Source organism: Tachypleus tridentatus, chromosome 7 (assembly GCF_004210375.1).
Source record: "Tachypleus tridentatus isolate NWPU-2018 chromosome 7, ASM421037v1, whole genome shotgun sequence".
NCBI lineage: Eukaryota > Metazoa > Arthropoda > Merostomata > Xiphosura > Limulidae > Tachypleus > Tachypleus tridentatus.
In genome coordinates, this window is record NC_134831.1 from 62,608,190 (window position 1) to 62,627,531 (window position 19,342).

Sequence of the window (19,342 nt, forward strand, 5' to 3'; positions counted from 1 at the left end):
ACAGTACAAAAAAAAAAAAAAAACCCACCGTTTCTCGTTTTGTTTCGTTGGTTATTTGGGGCACTCTTTTAACGATAATCTTTTTTCGGGTTTTCTTCCACACTCGAACGAAAGATGTTGAACTTACAAAGTTGTTTTACTTTAAGCTCCAAGAAGAAAAATGTCCATTGTTAAGTGAACACGAATATTACTTAATCATTCCCAAATAAATGCTAGAAATTTGCAAAACGGACCTGATATACAAAACTGAACAAACGTTTCAAACAGAAATGTATAAACATCACATCCTGTGGTGTCTTCTAACAGGTGGATGGAACATTTCTCAAAATTATTTAAACTCGCCTTCTTAAGTCATTAACCACAACTGCAGTTTGAAAAGCTCACTTTATGCACAAAATGCGACTCTTTATAAAAACAATATCGCGCTGAGTAAGCTTCTTTAACAGTAAGTCAGTTAGGGATAAAATAACACAGACTGAGAGGCGGTACAACCTAGAAGTAAGATGAAAATATCTATATGAAACCGGAGCTAGGAGTGTTGGAAAAATAAAAGACAAGAAGTAATAACTGTGTAGGTGACGAAAGAGTGACGTCACTTATGAAAAATTGTACACATAGACTTTAGTTCATGTAAAAGACGAAATGAGTACAGCTTAAATTGTGTTTAATGATGTCAGCATGTTTAAGAGAGAGAGAGAAAATGAGTACATGCTTTGTGTAAGGTCAGTTGGTAAGATTATTTTAAGCATGGGGAAGAGAATAATGCGTTATTTTGGGGAGGGGAGGGCAATATGCAAATTCGTTTTTTTTAAAGCTTGAAATAATAAAATAACATTTACTCAGTAAATTTAGATATTCATATCTCAAAACAGGATAAACAATTTTATTGATTCATTCTAAAAGTTAGAGTAAAACTGTTACATTGTTTAGCCAAATATATTTTACTTGAATTTAGAGGTCGCAAAATTAGTGTATCTTTACAAGTAACTCCTCAGTAAAAGGAAAATTGTACATTGTAGTAAATTAAGTGTACACTTTCACTGTGTTTGTCCTAAGTAAAGGTTGTTCACTTTAATTGTATACTTATGTTATTTTTAATTTATCATGATTTCAGCAGTCGAGAGAACATAGAATTATTTTGAAGTAAATATCTTGTCGACTCTCCCGTTACTAAATACTTGGTTAAATGATAAAAAATAAACTCACCAGTCAGAGGTAATTCTTGATCAGTTTTAACTAGGGTTCACACTAATCCGGGTTTACTGTTTCCGGCTCTAGTGGTTCAGCTGCAACACTATGTTGACTCTAGCAGCCTCTGCTTCAGCTACAACTGATTTTATTTGGTTCCGGGTCTAAAGCAAGAAAACTCTAAGGCCAGCTAGACTAATACTATTTGTGGTTTTATTTAGAATTAAAACAGTTCATGGAGTTAAATGATTTTTCAGTAAAAGGGAAGGAAAATATGAAATATGATTTTAAAGATTTATATATGTATTTTCAAATTTTTCAGCTACACGTTCAACGAAATAAGTATTAACATGAATATCTTAACATGTTATTAATAAATGATCCAAACATAAAACAGTGAGAACGTAAAACAACAACAAAGCAACCTTAAAAGTAAATACACGTAAGAATATTAAAACACAATTAAATTAGCTTACTGATCATTTTTTCATAATATTTAGTATGACTCATTACTTTTCTATACTCCTGTAGTTCTGACTTCCATTCAAACTCCATGAGCTCTAGTATCCTGATGGAACAGCGGTAAGTCTACGGATTTATAACCTAAAAATTAGGGGTTCGATTCTTCCTAGTGATCACATCAAATAGCTTAATGTGGCTCTGATATAAAAAAATCACAAATCGAGCTCTAAATTTTCTAATTTAGGCATTGAGTTAAAATAAATGGTTAATCAAACATTCTGGTTTTTTTATCTCTTAAGAAGTGAAAGATACAGTATCATATTACTTATAGCATTTCACAGGTAATTTGTATTTTTCGAGTAAATAAGACCTGGCAATAATAATAAAAAAATTCATGTACATTTTCTGAATTCTGAGGGAAGGAGCACATGTACAAAAAAGCTAGTGTTAGGTATAATGCCACAAATAATAAAATCTGACATAACAGAATTCCTCTTCAGAGTAGACTTATAACTTGTTTAAAATACTGAATTTATTTATGTTGTCATTTAGTGTTACGCTGATTGCCAGAGTAATTGGTATACTTAACACTATATGAGCATGAATTTCTACGATAGTAATTTAATACAACTTATTTATGTAAAGAGGATTTCCCATTCAACGAGGTTTAATAGACCATAACTCTTTTGGAAAGGTCTGTATATTTTTGTTTTTATTAATCAATTAATACAAATGAACAACCTTTACAACAGAAAAAAATATTTTCTTACAATTACTCTATATTCTCTTTGTACATTATATTAATAGTAACAAAAAGGAATTTTCAATAACCGCGGCACTTGAAATTGTTTTAGGTAGGATTAGGGTAAATTAATATGCGAGACCTTTTTTATTAACTTTATTTTTGTGTGCAAGCAACAAGAAGTGTGGTACGCTTGTTTAAACGAATCGATATTATTACTCGTCAGGATCTCTACCAGTCTATCCATTCTCAAATTAAAACTCTTTCACGCACGAGTATGGTAAATAAATCTATGAGACCTGGGGTTTAATCAAATGCATCAATCAAAAGGGTTTGATCTCCCGAGTCCAAAATTGTAATTAGATCTCCAATCGGCCAAGAGATGATGAAACTATGAGTTAAAAGTTTGTACTTGAAAAAAAAAAAAAACACAACAAGAAGCAAACAAAACACAATAAACTTAGAGCCATTCACGAGCCATTGTGCCGCAGCTAAAAATACATCAAATAATTCTGAAAGCTCATTTTGTGTGTATAATTTTAATAATTATTTATTTCGTTCATTGAAGTTATGTAAAATATCGCAAGGTTTAGAGACAGAGGGTAGGAAATAGTGCAGCAGTTCAGAAAACTCACCTATGGATCCAGGCTTTAGATAATTCTAGTGTGTGTTCTTTAAATTTTTTAATATCTGAAGCTCCTTGGTCGTTGCCAACCAGACTCCTAAGGTAACTAGCTTTTCCCCATATTCTGTGTCTCGTATTTTTGCTATTAATATGTGGCATCTGATACAACACTGAGTCAAATGTAATCCCAAAGAATTTTGATGTTGCCATCTGTAACTCAGTTCCGTCTAGATGTGACTGTGGTATTATTTTTTTTTTTTACGATTTGTAAGCAGTATGACATATATGATAAAAAAAAAAAAGGGGGAGGGCTAAGTGATCGTCGATGAGGGACACCCACCTTGGGAGTAGGTGTTCTCAAGATTTACGCTGGTACTCATATGTTCTACAAAGTTAGAAATCCAGCGACAAATTTCTACGTGGATTCAATATTTGGATATTTCGTATCTGAGTTCATTGAGCCATACTTTATCGAATGTTTTCTTTTCAACATCAAGGAAGCATGCGACTCTGCAGTTTTTAATTAATTAATTATTCAGTTGTTATGATCAGTACACAGTTATGAGATTTTTATCTTTATGTAGACCTGTATTTTCCGCCAGTTATCAAAAACTTAAATTCCCCCAGAGACATGTAACTTCCTCCCCGCGAATATGGACCGAGGAAACAGTACAAATGAAATTCCAATAACGTAGGAGTAAACGAAAAAACAATATATATATAATAATAGATTAACTCCACTATACAGCGTATCTGCTATATCCAGTCCTTTCGAGCAGTACTAGGGCTAATAAATCTAGATAGGACACAACAGACATATTACTGGTCGAAATGTTATCTATACTATCAGTTACAGAAACAACTATCACTGTGTAAACCAGATTAGGTAAAGGAAGCGTAATTATTAATACTTTCGTTTAAGTCATTTACAACCGCAATTTGCGGCAAGAATGAATAATAAATCAAATTATTATTTATTTGAATTACATACATTATAATTCAGATTGACTGTTAGTAAGCGCAAAGGTACACATTGGACTCTGTGTTTTTTCTCACCGCGGGTTTTGAAACCCAATCTTTGGCGTTTTAAGCCCTCAGACTTACCACTGAGCCATCGATGGGCTATAATTCAGAACAACTGACGAATCATTAGCATTATTGAAGAAGTTAACAAAGTTGCCTGATAACTATTAACAGTATATTGACGGTTAGGACAGAAAATATGTATTCATTCACATATTTCTCGAATCTCCAATGGTTTCCTCTATAACAATTCCTTAACCATCGGACCCTCATAACCATCTTACCAGTCCGTGATATTTTACGGAAGCAAAGACAAACTGACAGAATTTTCACATACAATACGTAATGGTTTTTCCACGTACTTCCATTTCACTGATCCACAAACTAGTATGCTTGTTTTGAATTTCGCGCAAGGCTTAAACAAGGGTTTCTACGCCAGTCATCCCGAATTTAGCAATGACTGGCTAAAGGAAGGACAACTAGCCATCACTATCCACTGCCAACTTTTGGACTATTTTACAAACAAATAGTGGGATTGACTGAAAATTATGATACCCCCACGGTTGAAAGAGTGAGTATGTTTGATGTGACGGGGATATGAACCCGCGACCTTCAAGTTGCAAGTCGAGTGCCCTAACCACGAATTAGTCAACTGTATTCAAAATTTTGATAAAAGCTGCTCTACACATCAAACTTGTCTTGATCACAGCTGGACTACACTATTACTCTACCAAGTGTCTCATACAGTTTTATGACTTAATATGAACAATTAAGTGAACAAATAAATAAAAGATTTTAATCTTCCCAAGTCCGGTAAATTAATTAATTTGTTTGGTTTGAATTTCGCGCAAAGCTACTCGAAGGCTATTTGCGCTAGCCGTCCCTAATTTAGCAGTGTAAGACTAGAAGGAAGGCAGCTAGTCATCACCATCCACTGCCAACTCGCTTGGCCATGCCGGGCGTAAAATGAATTAGTAACTTCAAAAATGTCATTTTATTAGCTTCAAAAACAAATTATTATTTATTGATTTGCTATAAAGTTAATTTGCTTTTATTGCAACTTAACCCTATAAGAAACAAAATGTTAGTAAACAAAACGTTTATTTGTATTTAATGTTAACAAGCAGTAATATTAAATGTTACTACTTTTGGTATGACAACTTATCATCTCTGTAGCATTGTGCCTTTTTCTCCACCCCCTCTCCAGTCTTAGTGTAAAATAATTTAATTTTTCGTGAAGTTATTAGCTAGAGTTTATTATTATTGTAGACTGATACTTTCACCAAACTGCGAGTTAAACAAGTTTCAGATTTGTTGTTTAATGTTACGGGCTCAAAACTGAGAAAGATCCTGTTAATTTGAGAAGTTTGAAACAATCTCTTGCTGTTTGTTTGTTTTTTTAATTTCACGCAAAGCTATACGAGGACTATCTGCACGAGACGTCCCTAAGTTTACAGTGCAAAACTAGAGGGAAGTCAGCTAGTCATCATCACCCACTGCCAATACTTGGGCTACTCTTTTATTATAACGTCCCCACGGCTGAAAGGGCGAGCATGTTTGGTGTGAAAGGGATTCGAACCCGCGACCCTCGGATTACGAGTCGAATATCTTAAGAACCTGGCTATGCCAGGCCGAACTCGTTAAATATTAGGGTTTTTGTAACCCATAACGTCATGAACTCTGAAGAAAATTGGTGCTTGACTAGTTAAAATGTGCTGAAATAGCTAGTGCACTTCTCATCAGTAATTCTCCAATTAATTTAACAAAATGAAAAATCACGTGCTCTAGTAAGTGTTGTACAATTTTCTAAGACGAATATAAAATATAAACACTAATATCGACTCTGTCATAAAATATTTTATTTCACTGAAAAGAATAAAAGTTTACTAAAGGCATCTATATAGTCCAAACGACAATATTTTGATTAATTAAAACAAATCAATATTTAATCTTACTAGAAAATTTTCCAAATTATATCGTTCGTGAATCTGCGAGATTTGGGATATGAAACGTTTTAGCGTTATTTTCTAATTATCATTGTTACAAAGTGAGGAGAAAATAATTATTTTCCTCTATCATCCCAAATCCCGCCTACGTAAGTTAATACCCTATAACGATACTTCGTCATCTTGAAAGTTGGCAGAACACCATGTCGCCATCTTGTGATCGTTTTAAATAAGGCAAAAAATGAAGAAAAAAAAAGTTAATTATTTAACCTAACAATATATATAATGAAAGTTCCCTGAAAGATGGCGTTTATAATGATGTAACACGCAAATTTCCAGAGGACAAATTAGAGTTGAACACAAATTCATTTCCAGGAAAAATATTCCCCCAACCGTTAGAAAATGAAAATTAGAAAATACATTTACTTTTGGAAAAAAAGGTTCCAGGAAAACAGTGAAATCCTGATAAATATTTTATGCAAAACACAAACTTGTAAATAAAAACAGAAAACAAATTAATAGATTATGATTTATTATTATGCTTTTCATTTAAATCAACTTGCTGTTTTGTGAAAAATATATTTTCAGGAATTGAGAAATAAAATATGAAATAAAAAAGCCAAGCCCACATTGTAAAAGACTAAAAAAATTACAGGTTGATAGAGGCAGATATTAATTCTCAAAATTAACAACTGTTTAAATACAAGTCAGAAAAGCTAATTACAGTATTCAGAAATAGCCCTCTCTGATATAGCTGTTGTGCTGAAAATCATGCAATATACATTTTTGCTTTCAACTGATGCTTAAACACACTTAAAAAAATACAACTAATAAGTAAAAGCTGATAAAATCTTATAAAATGCCTTAGCTTCTCCAATTCAAAATTTTTTAAAACTTTTGCCTTAAGCTAACTACCATATTTAAATACAATATCACTTTGTAACATGAGCAACATCAGTGTCAGTACACTTGAAAAGATACATTACAAAAATCTGTTTCATATACATAGCATTAACCTGATCATTTTTAAAGACAGTTAATAAAAATCACAAGTTACAAATACCACAAACTATAGTGCAAAATATTTTCTTGAATAAAGGTCAAAACTTTAACATTTATTGTGTAAACTTTACAAAGTTCAAATTCAACCACAATTAAGAAAATAAAATGGTCGACTTATTTCACCACACACACACGTAAATACTTAATAAAAAACTAATTATCTGGTATAAAATTAACACCCATAAATACAGCGATGAAGGAATGTTCACAATTACCATACAGATTCTGTTTATTACTCTATAAACATTTATTGTTGATGTTGTTTTGCTTCTGCATAATTCTTATTCTTCAACTACATCAACACAGACATCCAAGGAAGACTCGTATATCAAGGAGGGACATCTTGAGTATTGTTTTCTCCATTATTAGCCACATTCTTATAATTGACCCTGGTCTTCACTGTCACTTGTGTCTGTGGAGAAAGAAGAAAAAAGTACTGCTCAGAAAACTAAATTAGTAATTTATAGAACATATTAGCACAACAACAGTGTTATCAAATGAGGTTTATGCAACACCACAAACAATATTGGAAAGTTATTTAATTATTCTTTTACTAAATAAAAACTACACACAATTATAAATAATATGCTTCTAAACACTTTTCATATCTTTGTCATACAGAAAGGGAATATATTGAATGAATACACTTTGGATATTTTGAAATAACTATTCTGTGATACCACTGAAGGGCCAAGGCCAACTTCTTAAATTTATAGCTGGTTATTATGAGAATCTTTGCACAAGTTAAACAGTAACATACAAGTTGTACCTCCTTTCTTTCCTTGATACTGATGTCTTCGTAATCTGTCATACAAGTCATCTTTTGTTCCATATAAACTAGCATTACTTCGGGCTAGGCTATTAGTTTTACCATTATGAAGACCCTCTGAAAAAAAAAATTTTTTTGAAATGAAATAAAATATTTCCTTCTTCAAAAGTAGAGAAACTACAATAAATCAAATGAAATTCTTAAGCCTTAAAAACAAAAAAAGACTATAGTATATTTGTTTTGTTTTTCAGGTAGTTTTCAATATTATACTTGCTGTAATAAATCAAAATATAGTTTATTTTTCCATGATGACAAGAAAACCCAGTTGTGGGAAAATATATATGTAAGAAAATAGCTGGTATGGGTAGAAAAAGCACTATGTAAAGGAGCGAACAACATTTCAACCTTCTTTGTTGTGAACCTCACGATGAATGAAGAAGGTCAAAATGTTGTTTGCTCCTCTACATAGTGCTTTCTCTACCCATACCAGCTATTTTCTTACATATATAATAGTTTATTTTTATATCATCATTTTCAGTAAGAATAAATTATTTTAATTATTATTTCAAAATTACCAGTTAAAAAAACAAACTAATCCAATTAATTACTTAAACATATATTTCTAGTTTTGAACTATTTATCACCTGATCTATTTATACTGATTTGGTGAGGTATTGCCACATATTTAAATAAATAAATAAAAGAAATAGAGAGAGAGAAGAAAATATCCAAAAGTAACATTACCTTTCATGTAAGTTTCATTATAGAAGTTGGGCATTTCCCAACCATCATCATCATCATCGTAGTAGTGAGCATATGTACTATGGTGGGATGGGGCTATGCTCTCAGCATATGGGGCAGGAGCACCATATAATATATTAGTTTGTGAGCCAGTGAAGTCCATAGGAGGTTGAGGAGGAGGTACTTTCTTGGATTTTCTCTTCCATGAAGATCTATAGAGGGAGAGAAAAGATAACCAAGTTTTCTGATGTCATGTTTGTGAAAAACAAAAGTATGCTACAGAATATCAAATCAAAGTAAAATTATGTTTTCGTTTTTTAAGGCATTTCTCCTATGAGTTGTAGTACCACACAAATTTCAACTTACCAAATAAATTACACAGTCAAAAACAAGTAATTTAAACTATTGTTTTGTTTTTTAAGTAACCATTTCTATCTTACGAACAAAAACAGATTGACAAGGTGAATATAAGAACTTCAGAATTATACGAGTTCTATACATCACTGATGAAGTGGGAATGACATTTTATTATCAATTAGTTCAAAAACAAAAATAAAACTTGTTTGCAGATAACCATGGAAACATCATACCTGACACAAATCATCCATACAAATAGAATAAGAATAATGATGAAAATCACTGCTCCAGCAATGCCTCCTGCAATATACACAAAATCTGATTTCTTCTCACATTTGTCTCCATAAAAGTTTGTCAAGCATTCACACTTTGGTTCATTGGACTCTGGCAGTGCTATACAAGTTCCACCATTATTACAATAGTTGTCACAAATATCTACAGAAAGCAAAAATGATGAGGTGTAATAAATGTAATACTGAATTAAACTAAACTGTGAAGTTTATAATAAATACAAAAAACACACAGCTTGCCTAAAAAATTATCTTAAATATCATAATACATTAACTTTTGCTATAATTCCATACAGAAACTCTCCCAGTGAAAGGTTTATTGTAAAATGTGCACAACAAAAAAAATTTACAATATATATTACTTATGTGTAACATGAGAATTATGGGTAATCATGGTGATAAACAATTAGCACCTGCCACATAACCCTGTCTGACATCTTGTTATGGGTTAAAAGAAACAACAGTCATTCCAGAAGGGCTTGAATTATGATTAGAGATCTAGATTTCTGGATCAGACATACAACTTGTAAATGTAAAGTAAAATGATGTACAATAAAATGTGCTTGTAATATATTTGTGAATGTGATTAAGCTAAACCATGGGTTTAGATCAAATGAGGAAAGAACTTATTTAAAGCTATCCCAATTGATTTGACATATCAGAAGTATTGAAGATTTGTCAACTGATTACTGCAAAAAAGTACTGTTATCTTCAAAAAGTGGACTGGAATCACATTCAGGAAGTAATTAGTTTCAGTATATTGTGAAACAAACAGCACAGTAAAAGCTTAGAGATGCAGTGTTGAAGCACATGTACAATGCATTACAAAATAATTTTCCTAGTGCTTCTCAAATTAAAAATGCCATTTCTGTCATTAAAAGTAAATACATGGATGATGGTATAGAATGGTAATCACCATAGTATGATCCATATAGGTTTCTTCAGTTCATATTTTTTATTATTATTTAACTGTTTTCTTTCTAATTTTACAAGTTGTACCAAGCTTCATTCGTCGAGACCTACTGAAATAACCCTAAGTCACCAGTTTCCATAACAATCATCCTGTTGAACATCCAGTGCTCAGTATTAAAAGATTCTGGGCTTATTTGTGTGGCAGGTGTTAAAAGGTCACAGATAATTATCATTACACTTTTTAAAACTAGAGTCCCATGAGAATGTAAGAGGTAAAAAAGAAACATATTAACATACACATTATTTGCAAGGAAATTATTTTTTTCCATTAAGTGATGTTTTCTATCTAGTTATAATTAGAATTTTAGTTCTTGGATGTGACCTACACATTTTATCTAAAAATCTATAAGTGAGAAAAAAATTAACTTTAATTTTAATTACCTGGCAAAAACCCTGTAGTAATATGTTAAATATACTTCATAAAAACTTAACAATTTCATTGTAAAAAAACAATTTAGTTATGTTTTAAACAAACTGAATTTCAGTGAAACTTCTTACTGTGGTACCACATAAGAAATTTGGCATCCTTTTAATCAAAATATGAAATTTTAGTTTGTTTTTTTATGTAAATGATCTTTAATCACACTTTGAGTTAAAAAAACAAACAAAAACCTTCAGCAGACTCATTTTACTACAGCTAAGACTAATTTCAGTACAAATGTTCAGCATTATGACTTTTAATAAGTCATAACATTTAACCTTTAGAAAATGAAAATGTTCATTACGATATTTTACGTGATTTAAATCAAAAGAAATGTTTCAATAATATTTTCAATTAACGTATTTGCAAATAGAACAAGAATGATTGTTAAATTAAACTCCAAAAACCTGTATGACGCTAGTATAAAATAATGAAGTAGAATTAGGTGAAATGCAACATATATAGAAACAAAAAATACAATGTTAAAAATAAAACAAAAACATGTATTAGACAGAATATTTATTACACATTTATACTTACATATACATTCACTAGTCTCTTTATTCAATCTGTAATTAGGTTTACATTCACAAGAGTAAGTGTCAGTCTCTTGTCGGAAAACACAGAAGGCATTTGCCTGACAAAGTCTCATCTGGCCATCTACGAAACATGGATTAGAACAAGCTTGTTCGCTTATTGCTCCAGATCCATTAGTAGTTGTGTCTGATGGACAAAGTTGACAGGAAGAATCTCGCTGCTCTTTATCTTGGTACGTACCCTTGGGACAAACTATGCAGCGATTAATAGTAGTGTTCAAGAAGTGACCTGGACTGCAAACCTCTGAAAGTGAACACACAAACATTCGTGAGGAACAGAATATTATATGTGCCTCTCAACTCTAGTCTGGCATTTTCAACCTGAATGGCATCTTACATGACAAACTAGTTGAACAGCAAGATCAGAGACATCAAGGTTTAGGCATAGTCATTGATCAATTTAGAGCAACCAATTAAAGAATAGGTAATGAATTGGCAGTATCATCTACCTACACAGCTACACTATTGACCATGACACTTATAATCCTTCCACAGTTGAAATATAGTAACCTAAACTTTGAATCTTATAACCTACAACCAAGCTTTAAACCATGTCACAACTGAGCATCAATCTACATCTTTTTCATACTTAAAATTACCTTCTTCTGGTATGGATTCCAAGAAGGAATAACTAATACAATAATGACAAAAAAATATGGTAATAAGTATGAGCTTTTTCATCATTTAGAAAACAAAGATTAACAGCAACTTTTACAAGTCATAACTTGTTCATGTATACACTTTCACGTATCCGTATACTAAGTGAACTAATAAGCGGAAATTTCTGATAGAAATTATTTTTCTAATTTGTACATATTTACACTATCACCATACAGGTAAGTAAAAATTTAGAACAAAGAGAGTTAACTTTTAAAAATCACAACAAAATTTCTTGGAGGAAATTATATACACGTATGTCTGTAGTTTTATGAAGAACATGTATAGTGATTGAAATATTTTCTTCCTCTATTATTTTTATTTGCCCAAATGTCTTGATTTACCCCATTAGAATATCTCCAGTATCAAATTTTTTGTTCTTTTTTTCAGGTAAGTAAGTTATTCTGGGCCTCATGCTTATTAGACCTGGGTTGGTTAACTGAAGTTACTAATGATTTTTCCTGCCAATTTTGATAATGTAGATATGCATATAACTGTGAAATTTCAAATACAAATTACAATGCTGATATACATAACTTACCAAGAGAACAGTCATTGTGGTTGGTTGATCCCACAGAAGCTGTTGTTCTACCATGAGGACATTGTTCACAAGCTGCCATACCTAGTGTTCGATAAAACCCTTGTGGGCATGGCTCACAATTTAAATTGCTAGAAAGCTGTAAACCAGCAGCACATTCACCTGAAAAGTACAAAATCAATGACTAACATGCATAACAATGCTTTATTACAAGTATTAGAAAGAAACCTTTTACTCTTTAATCCTCAACAGTTTGAAGACTTACGTACACACATAGCACTAAACATATATTTTACTATAATCACAAATACAATTAGTCTTAAATTTTCTCTCTTATTTCAAAATACTTTGTCATCAAAAAAAAATATGACAGACTAAGCTATGAATTAAGCATGTATAATTCCTTCAAGTTGTGTCCATACAATATTTGACACCCTATAATTTAAAGACATGACATGAATACCTCTGCATTCCCCTTGAGACACTGCTGTATTGCTGCGTGTGGTAAGACCAGGTCCACACGGAAAGCAGTTAAATGATCCTTTCTGAGGCTGGTAGAGACCATATCCACAAGGTCGGCATAACCCAACAGTCTCATCATAATATCTGCCAGCAGAACAGCGTTCTGTATTGAAGTGATTAAAAATTAGTCACACTTATTTATGGGAACCAAATGCAACCAAATCTTTCTTCAGTTATTTATAAAGGGTATTAAAAAAAAAAAAGAGAAAAAATGTTTTGAAATAAAATGGTTAACATTTTTTACGTAAACAAGTTTATAAAGCAGAAACACGAGTTTCAGAACAAATTTGTTTGATTCCTCAATGTAGTTTGGACACTAACAATTCATATATATATATGCATGCAATATAAACATTAATTTTCATTTACCTTTGCACTCATTAGATGATCTTGCACCAGTTGATGCTGTCACTCCTTGCTCCCCAGCAATGTTAGGACAAGACTTGCAAGAAAGTTGACCAATCTCATTTTGGTAAGTTCCAATAGGACAAGAAAGGCAAGATAAGGTAGCGTTGTTGTAGTATGTGCCTTGGCTGCAGTCAACTAAGTGAACAAAATAAATAAATATAAAATCATTAGAATTATGCAACTAATCCTTTTGACAATGAAAAAGTTCTGATAGTTGACAGTCCAATACAACAATATGAATTGAGCTTATAAAATATAAAGAGTGTCTTAATTAACTAACTTTGTTAGATAAGTAATTTTATAAACAGAGATTAAGCTTTTCTAGAATATTAAGTGCAACAAAACCAAGTCATGAAACATGGTTCACACAATGAAAAACTACATAATTCTTGTTTTACTGAACCATTTTAGCAATTTCCTGTATTAAAGTCAATTTAACACAAGTTAGACCTATCAACATGCTAGCATTAAAAAGTTCACCATTTTCATTCAATTCTACAGATTAAAATCAACATCAAATCAAGTGCTTTACATGGGGGATCTCAGGAATGTATTTTATGATTTACAAAAATATCAGGAGCACATTCTTGAATGAAAACTGACACAGTCAAGTTCTTGGTTTTAAATTTCTGGAAATTTCTAAGATGAGTAGTTGTTTTAGTCATGATGTCTAAAGTGCATACAGTTTCCACATCTGTCTTATTTGTAGCAGCACTGGACATATTATATTTCTAATACAGATTTTCAAATGCAAACTTTCTTAGAATGTTTACAGTTGTTGCAAACAAAATGCCTTATTGTCATTTATTAACTATTTTCAAAAATATTCTAAATTATTAGACTATTTCTTAAATTAACAAGAAACAGTTACACTTACCACAGTTAGGTGGTACAACTACCTTACCCAAGGGGCAGGCATAGTCTGTGACCATGGTCAATGAGGTCAGGTCTGTTTTAACATTAGGGAGAGTATTTCTAACATCAAAAGCAGAATCTTGCAAGATGATCATCTCTATGACTTTCTTGACACTGGATTTTTCCTGAGTTTTTACATTGGTCACAGGATCACTAAATAGAAATATTATCATGTTATTCACAACTGTTAATACTTTGATTTGCTAAAAAAAAAAATAATGTAGTTCCTAGTATTAATCAGATATGATATAATAACAAAAAGTTGCCCAAAATATGTGAATTAGGATAAGTTATTAAAAAAACAACAGAAATGCAATAATCTTGAGTTTATGCAACTGTACAATGTATATGCCAGCCAAAAAAACAAACAAACTAGTAACACAAGGTGAGAATAACTCGGTGTATAATGAAAAAAATAACTAACAAATTTATCATTGTTAAATTTTTATTTGATATTCCTTTTTTTTCCCCAATATTATCACTGAGTACAAGTTCAAAAGAGAGGCAAAATAAACCTCTGATTTATTAAACTCCTTCAAAATAGATGTATACATATGCTGTACTACACATAACTATGAGAGACAGTCATGTCTTGAAAAGGTACCCTATAAACATCAAAATTTTGTCTAAAGTCCAAACCTTACTGAACCTTCTTTATATTAAACATGATACCCAAAAATCTATCATAAAGAAAAGGAGCTATGTTTCATATACATTTGTTGCTTCTGAAGGTTTGGGCTCAAAAATATTAAACTTCAAGACATTCCAAGATGGACATTTACCCTAATTACTCCTCATGATAAACAAGAAGTTAAATTTGAAATAAGCTGGTCTACCAGTTAATCCCCTCAATAATTTCATAGAATTAATAATAATAATAATCAAAATACTATTTTACTTCAATGAATTAGACAGTGCTGCAAAATTTATGTTCACAGTTGTTCTTCAAACTGTAGTTGCAATATTCAAATTACTTTCTTTTCTAGGAAAGTTTTACATGTGATTTCTATATAGCGCTCTGTATGTCAAAGCAGAAAAATTCACTAATCATAGGCAAGTGGTAGAACTAACTATGACACAAAGGAAGAAGACCCAAATTATCTCCATACATAGTTGGCAGAATTAACCTAATAATTTCATTGTGAAAACACTGATTACATTGATCTCCTAGAAGGACCTTCTCATGGTTCAGACAGGTACACCCTATAACTAATGTCTCCAGGTGTGAATGAGGACACAACAGCTATTAACTCAATAGTGAGTGCATCTTTAAACTACGACTAGACAGGAATAAGAGCCAGAATAAACAAAATGAAGAAAAATATGATACAGAGAAAAGTACAGTGTAAAGTACACAACTGGTTTTAAGAATACGCTAAACTGTTGTTAATATTATGCTAGAAGGAAAAAAAAACAAACAGAAGAATTGTTTGTTGTTCTTGGTTATGAATTTCACACAAAGCTACTCGAGGGCTATTTGCACTAGCCATCCCTAATTTAGCAGTGTAAGACCAGAGGGAAGGCAGCTAGTCATCACCACCCACCACCAACTCTTGGGCTACTCTTTTACCAACGAATAATGGGATTGACTGCCACATTATAATGCCCCTGTGGCTGAAAGGGCGAGCATGTTTGGTGCGACCTGGATCCGAACCTGCAACTCTTGGATTATGAGTCGAACGCCTTAACACACTTGGCCATGTCGGGCCAAAACAGAAGAAAATAAAGCGCTAATTCGAAGAGATTTTGATGTAATGGAAATAACTGAAACATGGTTAAATGTAGGCAGTTTTGAAAACAAATTCGTTTGAAACACAGGGTTATGAGCTATCTAAGAGGAAGAGAATACAAAATAGAGTCGGGGAGTGGTTTTTATATACAAAATTTGAAATATATCTTGTTCATTTTGAGAATATTAATGATATTCTAACAAAGAGATAGAATTTATTCTGGGTTCTGTTAACAGATACAGGGAAAAGTCTTATAGTTAGAAACTGATAAAAATAATAAAAACTACATTAATATAAAGAATTCAGCAGTTAATGTTACTGTCAGGCCACAAGATTGGGTTTTATTCACCAATTGGTCAGGGAAACTTCTAAAAATAATGCTATTTTATATTTTGTCAACTTCTAACATAGCAATGGTTGAGAAGAACATAACATCTAGGAGCAATTGATCATTGATCTATTACATTTGAACATTTTACTGCACATAGAAATCACAAATAATAAGACTTTTGTCATAAAAAAAATCAATAAAGCAAATTTTTAAGATATGCAATAAGAATTATCTATTGCAAAATTAGTAGCTGTATTAATTGAAGACACTGATCAAATGTGAAAAATATTATTAAATATTTCAGAATATTCAAGATGTACATATTCTTAATATAGAAAAGAGGATATTTGGAAGTAAAACAAGCTGGTTGGCTGGCAAAGGGTTATAAATGATAAAATTAAAGAAAAGCATAATGAATTTAAGAAACTTAAACTGATTACTACAACACAAGATTATAGAACAGCTAGAAAGTTGATCAAGCAAGTAATTAGGGAAAAAAAAAGGTTAGTGGACAGGATCGGAAAAATGGACCAATTGGTTCCGTGTTTGTTTGTTTTTTAAATGCTTTATGATTTAATGCTACCTTAAGAGGTTACATGTTACAATTTAACATGGAATTATTTGTTTTAAATTTGGGTATTACAGCTTTATAAAAGCAAAACTAATTTAATTAAACCATACTGTACAGCATTAGAAATAAGATAATTAATATTTCAAAATGTTATATAAAATTAACACTTTGCAAACAGTTGCAAAAAATCAACTTAAGTATGATTTTGGTAAGAAATGGATAAAAGCAGAAACATATTACACATACAGTTTACACAAAGTTCATTTTCCTTTCAACAACATACAATTTTTCATATTCATATTTCTACTTACTTCTAACCATGCTACATTCTTTGAATATCGTTTATCAATGACCACTGAAAAACACTCGTTACACGTCCCAAAATGTAGTGTATCATCAATTATTATCACAGTATTGCTTTCTCTCTCTCTCTCTCTTTTTGTAATGAGCTAGTTGTACTGAGAGACTTGTAAATGGTATTAGTTAAATGATTGAGAAGTATTGGTCTCAGATATTTTATATTCTGTTTCCATCAAACTTGGAAGAATTATGACTGCAACTTTATTAAACGAATAGCAGCAGCTGATAACTGTAGAAGTTTGGCATCAGGACAAGGAATTTCATAATATATAGGAAACACATCAGTACTAGAAGTGCAAAATAAAAAACCAAAGTAGATGAGAGTAGAAAATTCTTAAACAAGGTCTACAATTACAAAAAGTATTGACAAGAACCAAAGCAGTTAAATGTATTACAATGTAATATACCAGGAAAGCAAACGAGATTCTGAAAGCAAAAATTCTTATAATACGTTCAGTAATGCTAATATGGAATGTCAGGAATGTCATAGAGCAACAAGCACAAAACTTAATTGTAAATGCCAAAATCCATGTAAAAGATTAATAACCTAAAGAGAAACAATATAAAACCAAATTCTTCAGTAAGTAACTTGCTGAAACATGTAAACACGGTATTGTTCTCAACTTACTTTTCAGCTGGAAAGGCAATTTCAACAATATAAATTTCATCATCATTAATTTGCCTGGTAACTCTTCCACGTTTATTACATACAATATTGACCATCAAGTTGCTGCAGGATCCTGGAAAAGCATCAGTGCACACACGCCAGTCTCGATTCACCTGAAGCAAGCTATCAATTACCCGACCTCGCAAAATTTTCTTTCCAGACTCTGAGCACACCACAGTTGTTGGGAAGGTTAGAGCTATTCTGAAGATTCTTTGGGCTGGACTTTTTGCTGTATGGTTTATCATTAAATGATAGTTAAAGGAGTTGTAAATTAGGAAAGACAACATCTTTGTTAAATTACCATGATAATAAAATGGAAAACAAAGTTTCATGTTGACTTGTAATTTACCAAATGTTCCAAAATGAATAAATAAATAATCCACGAAACTTGCTACAACTAAAGAAACTTCTGAAGCATAGTAAAAGCTCCACATGAGAAAAAAAACTGTCATAAATATATTTATGTATTTAAATCTTCTTTAATGGGTAAATACTCATGACTCATATCTGTTTGTATGCTACATATATGTATCATGGCTGTTATTTCAGATGGGTCTTGAATAACTTTATAAAGCCCTTTATTACATGCATGATCTTATTAGCCTTTATTAACATTTATAACATTAATATCTTCTGAAATACACTTACGTGCACAAGCTGGGAAAATAAAATGGGTGCGAAAGTCAGAAGCTGGTCTCCAAAATCCTTCTGCACCACAAGTGTAGAAATCTGCCACAGGCTGAGAAAACTCTAGTCCCTCATCACAGGAAATCTTACATGCTTTAAAGTTGCCATTAGGTCCCCAGTCAGAACAATGACGCTGACCACCGACTGGAGGAAGAGGAACTGGACAGAAGTCACCTATGTGTCAGAAGTTAAGAAATGATTCACATCTTAATTCATAAAAAAAATTCATTCAACCTAATAGCGATGAAGGTTTTGAATATAAATACTATTGTTTTTGGTTAATATTATTATTACCAGTTTTAAAAGTTTGCAAAGCAGATTGGAGGTTTAAAACCAGTTATTGATACAATGAATTAAACACTAGAAAAGAAAATATATCTGAACTCAACCATTTATTTTTGTTTTTGTTCTTTTTCCAATAGCTCATGCCATCACAGACAATCAACATATAAATAAAGTAATTCATTGATATTTAAACATCAGAGAGTAAATAGTTTGATACAGTGAGTTTTTTAAATGCACATTTATCAAAATGTCACATGTAAAAGCAGAACCAAAAGAACTTAAAGATATCCTAAACAGAACAAACAAAGATAAGGCACTACGTATATTACCTGACAACTATATTTTTTGAAACTTTTTGATTAACACTGCTGAGCTTAATACCATACCCTTTTACCTTTATTTTCAACAAAACCCACTTATGTTCATTCAAATAATCTAATGACAAATACTACATATTCTGTTAAACAATCAAATAAT

At 31.6% G+C, this 19,342-nt stretch overlaps 2 protein-coding genes and 1 long non-coding RNA gene across 6 annotated transcripts in view; 1 reads left to right on the plus strand and 2 right to left on the minus strand.

Annotated features, from left to right (window-relative positions):
* The window catches only part of LOC143255810 (protein bicaudal C homolog 1-B-like), an 80,108-nt gene extending 79,602 nt beyond the window's left edge, over nucleotides 1-506 (minus strand). For 2 of the 4 annotated variants that reach the window (XM_076512078.1, XM_076512077.1), the window contains exon 1: nucleotides 29-453. The gene's annotated coding sequence lies outside the window, so the exon portion shown is untranslated. Of the gene's footprint in view, nucleotides 1-28 lie in introns of all 4 variants that reach the window. The other 2 variants (XM_076512075.1, XM_076512076.1) reach the window with 2 other exon arrangements.
* A 109-nt stretch (nucleotides 507-615) lies between these two features.
* LOC143255811 (uncharacterized) lies at nucleotides 616-13,432 on the plus strand. The gene is made up of 3 exons (XR_013030851.1): nucleotides 616-722; nucleotides 1,720-1,770; nucleotides 13,296-13,432. It is a non-coding gene; the product is annotated as an uncharacterized LOC143255811 (long non-coding RNA).
* Nucleotides 5,880-19,342, minus strand: part of LOC143255809 (uncharacterized) — a 95,015-nt gene continuing 81,552 nt past the window's right edge. The window contains exons 45-55 of the mRNA XM_076512070.1: nucleotides 18,542-18,754; nucleotides 17,855-18,122; nucleotides 14,197-14,387; nucleotides 13,281-13,454; nucleotides 12,853-13,014; nucleotides 12,393-12,551; nucleotides 11,139-11,438; nucleotides 9,149-9,350; nucleotides 8,562-8,770; nucleotides 7,818-7,934; nucleotides 5,880-7,460 (exon numbers count right to left, since the gene is read on the minus strand). Of these exons, the coding sequence (XP_076368185.1) occupies nucleotides 7,426-7,460; nucleotides 7,818-7,934; nucleotides 8,562-8,770; nucleotides 9,149-9,350; nucleotides 11,139-11,438; nucleotides 12,393-12,551; nucleotides 12,853-13,014; nucleotides 13,281-13,454; nucleotides 14,197-14,387; nucleotides 17,855-18,122; nucleotides 18,542-18,754 (2,030 nt within the window). The 3' untranslated portion in view covers nucleotides 5,880-7,425. The remainder of the gene's footprint in view (nucleotides 7,461-7,817; nucleotides 7,935-8,561; nucleotides 8,771-9,148; nucleotides 9,351-11,138; nucleotides 11,439-12,392; nucleotides 12,552-12,852; nucleotides 13,015-13,280; nucleotides 13,455-14,196; nucleotides 14,388-17,854; nucleotides 18,123-18,541; nucleotides 18,755-19,342) is intronic.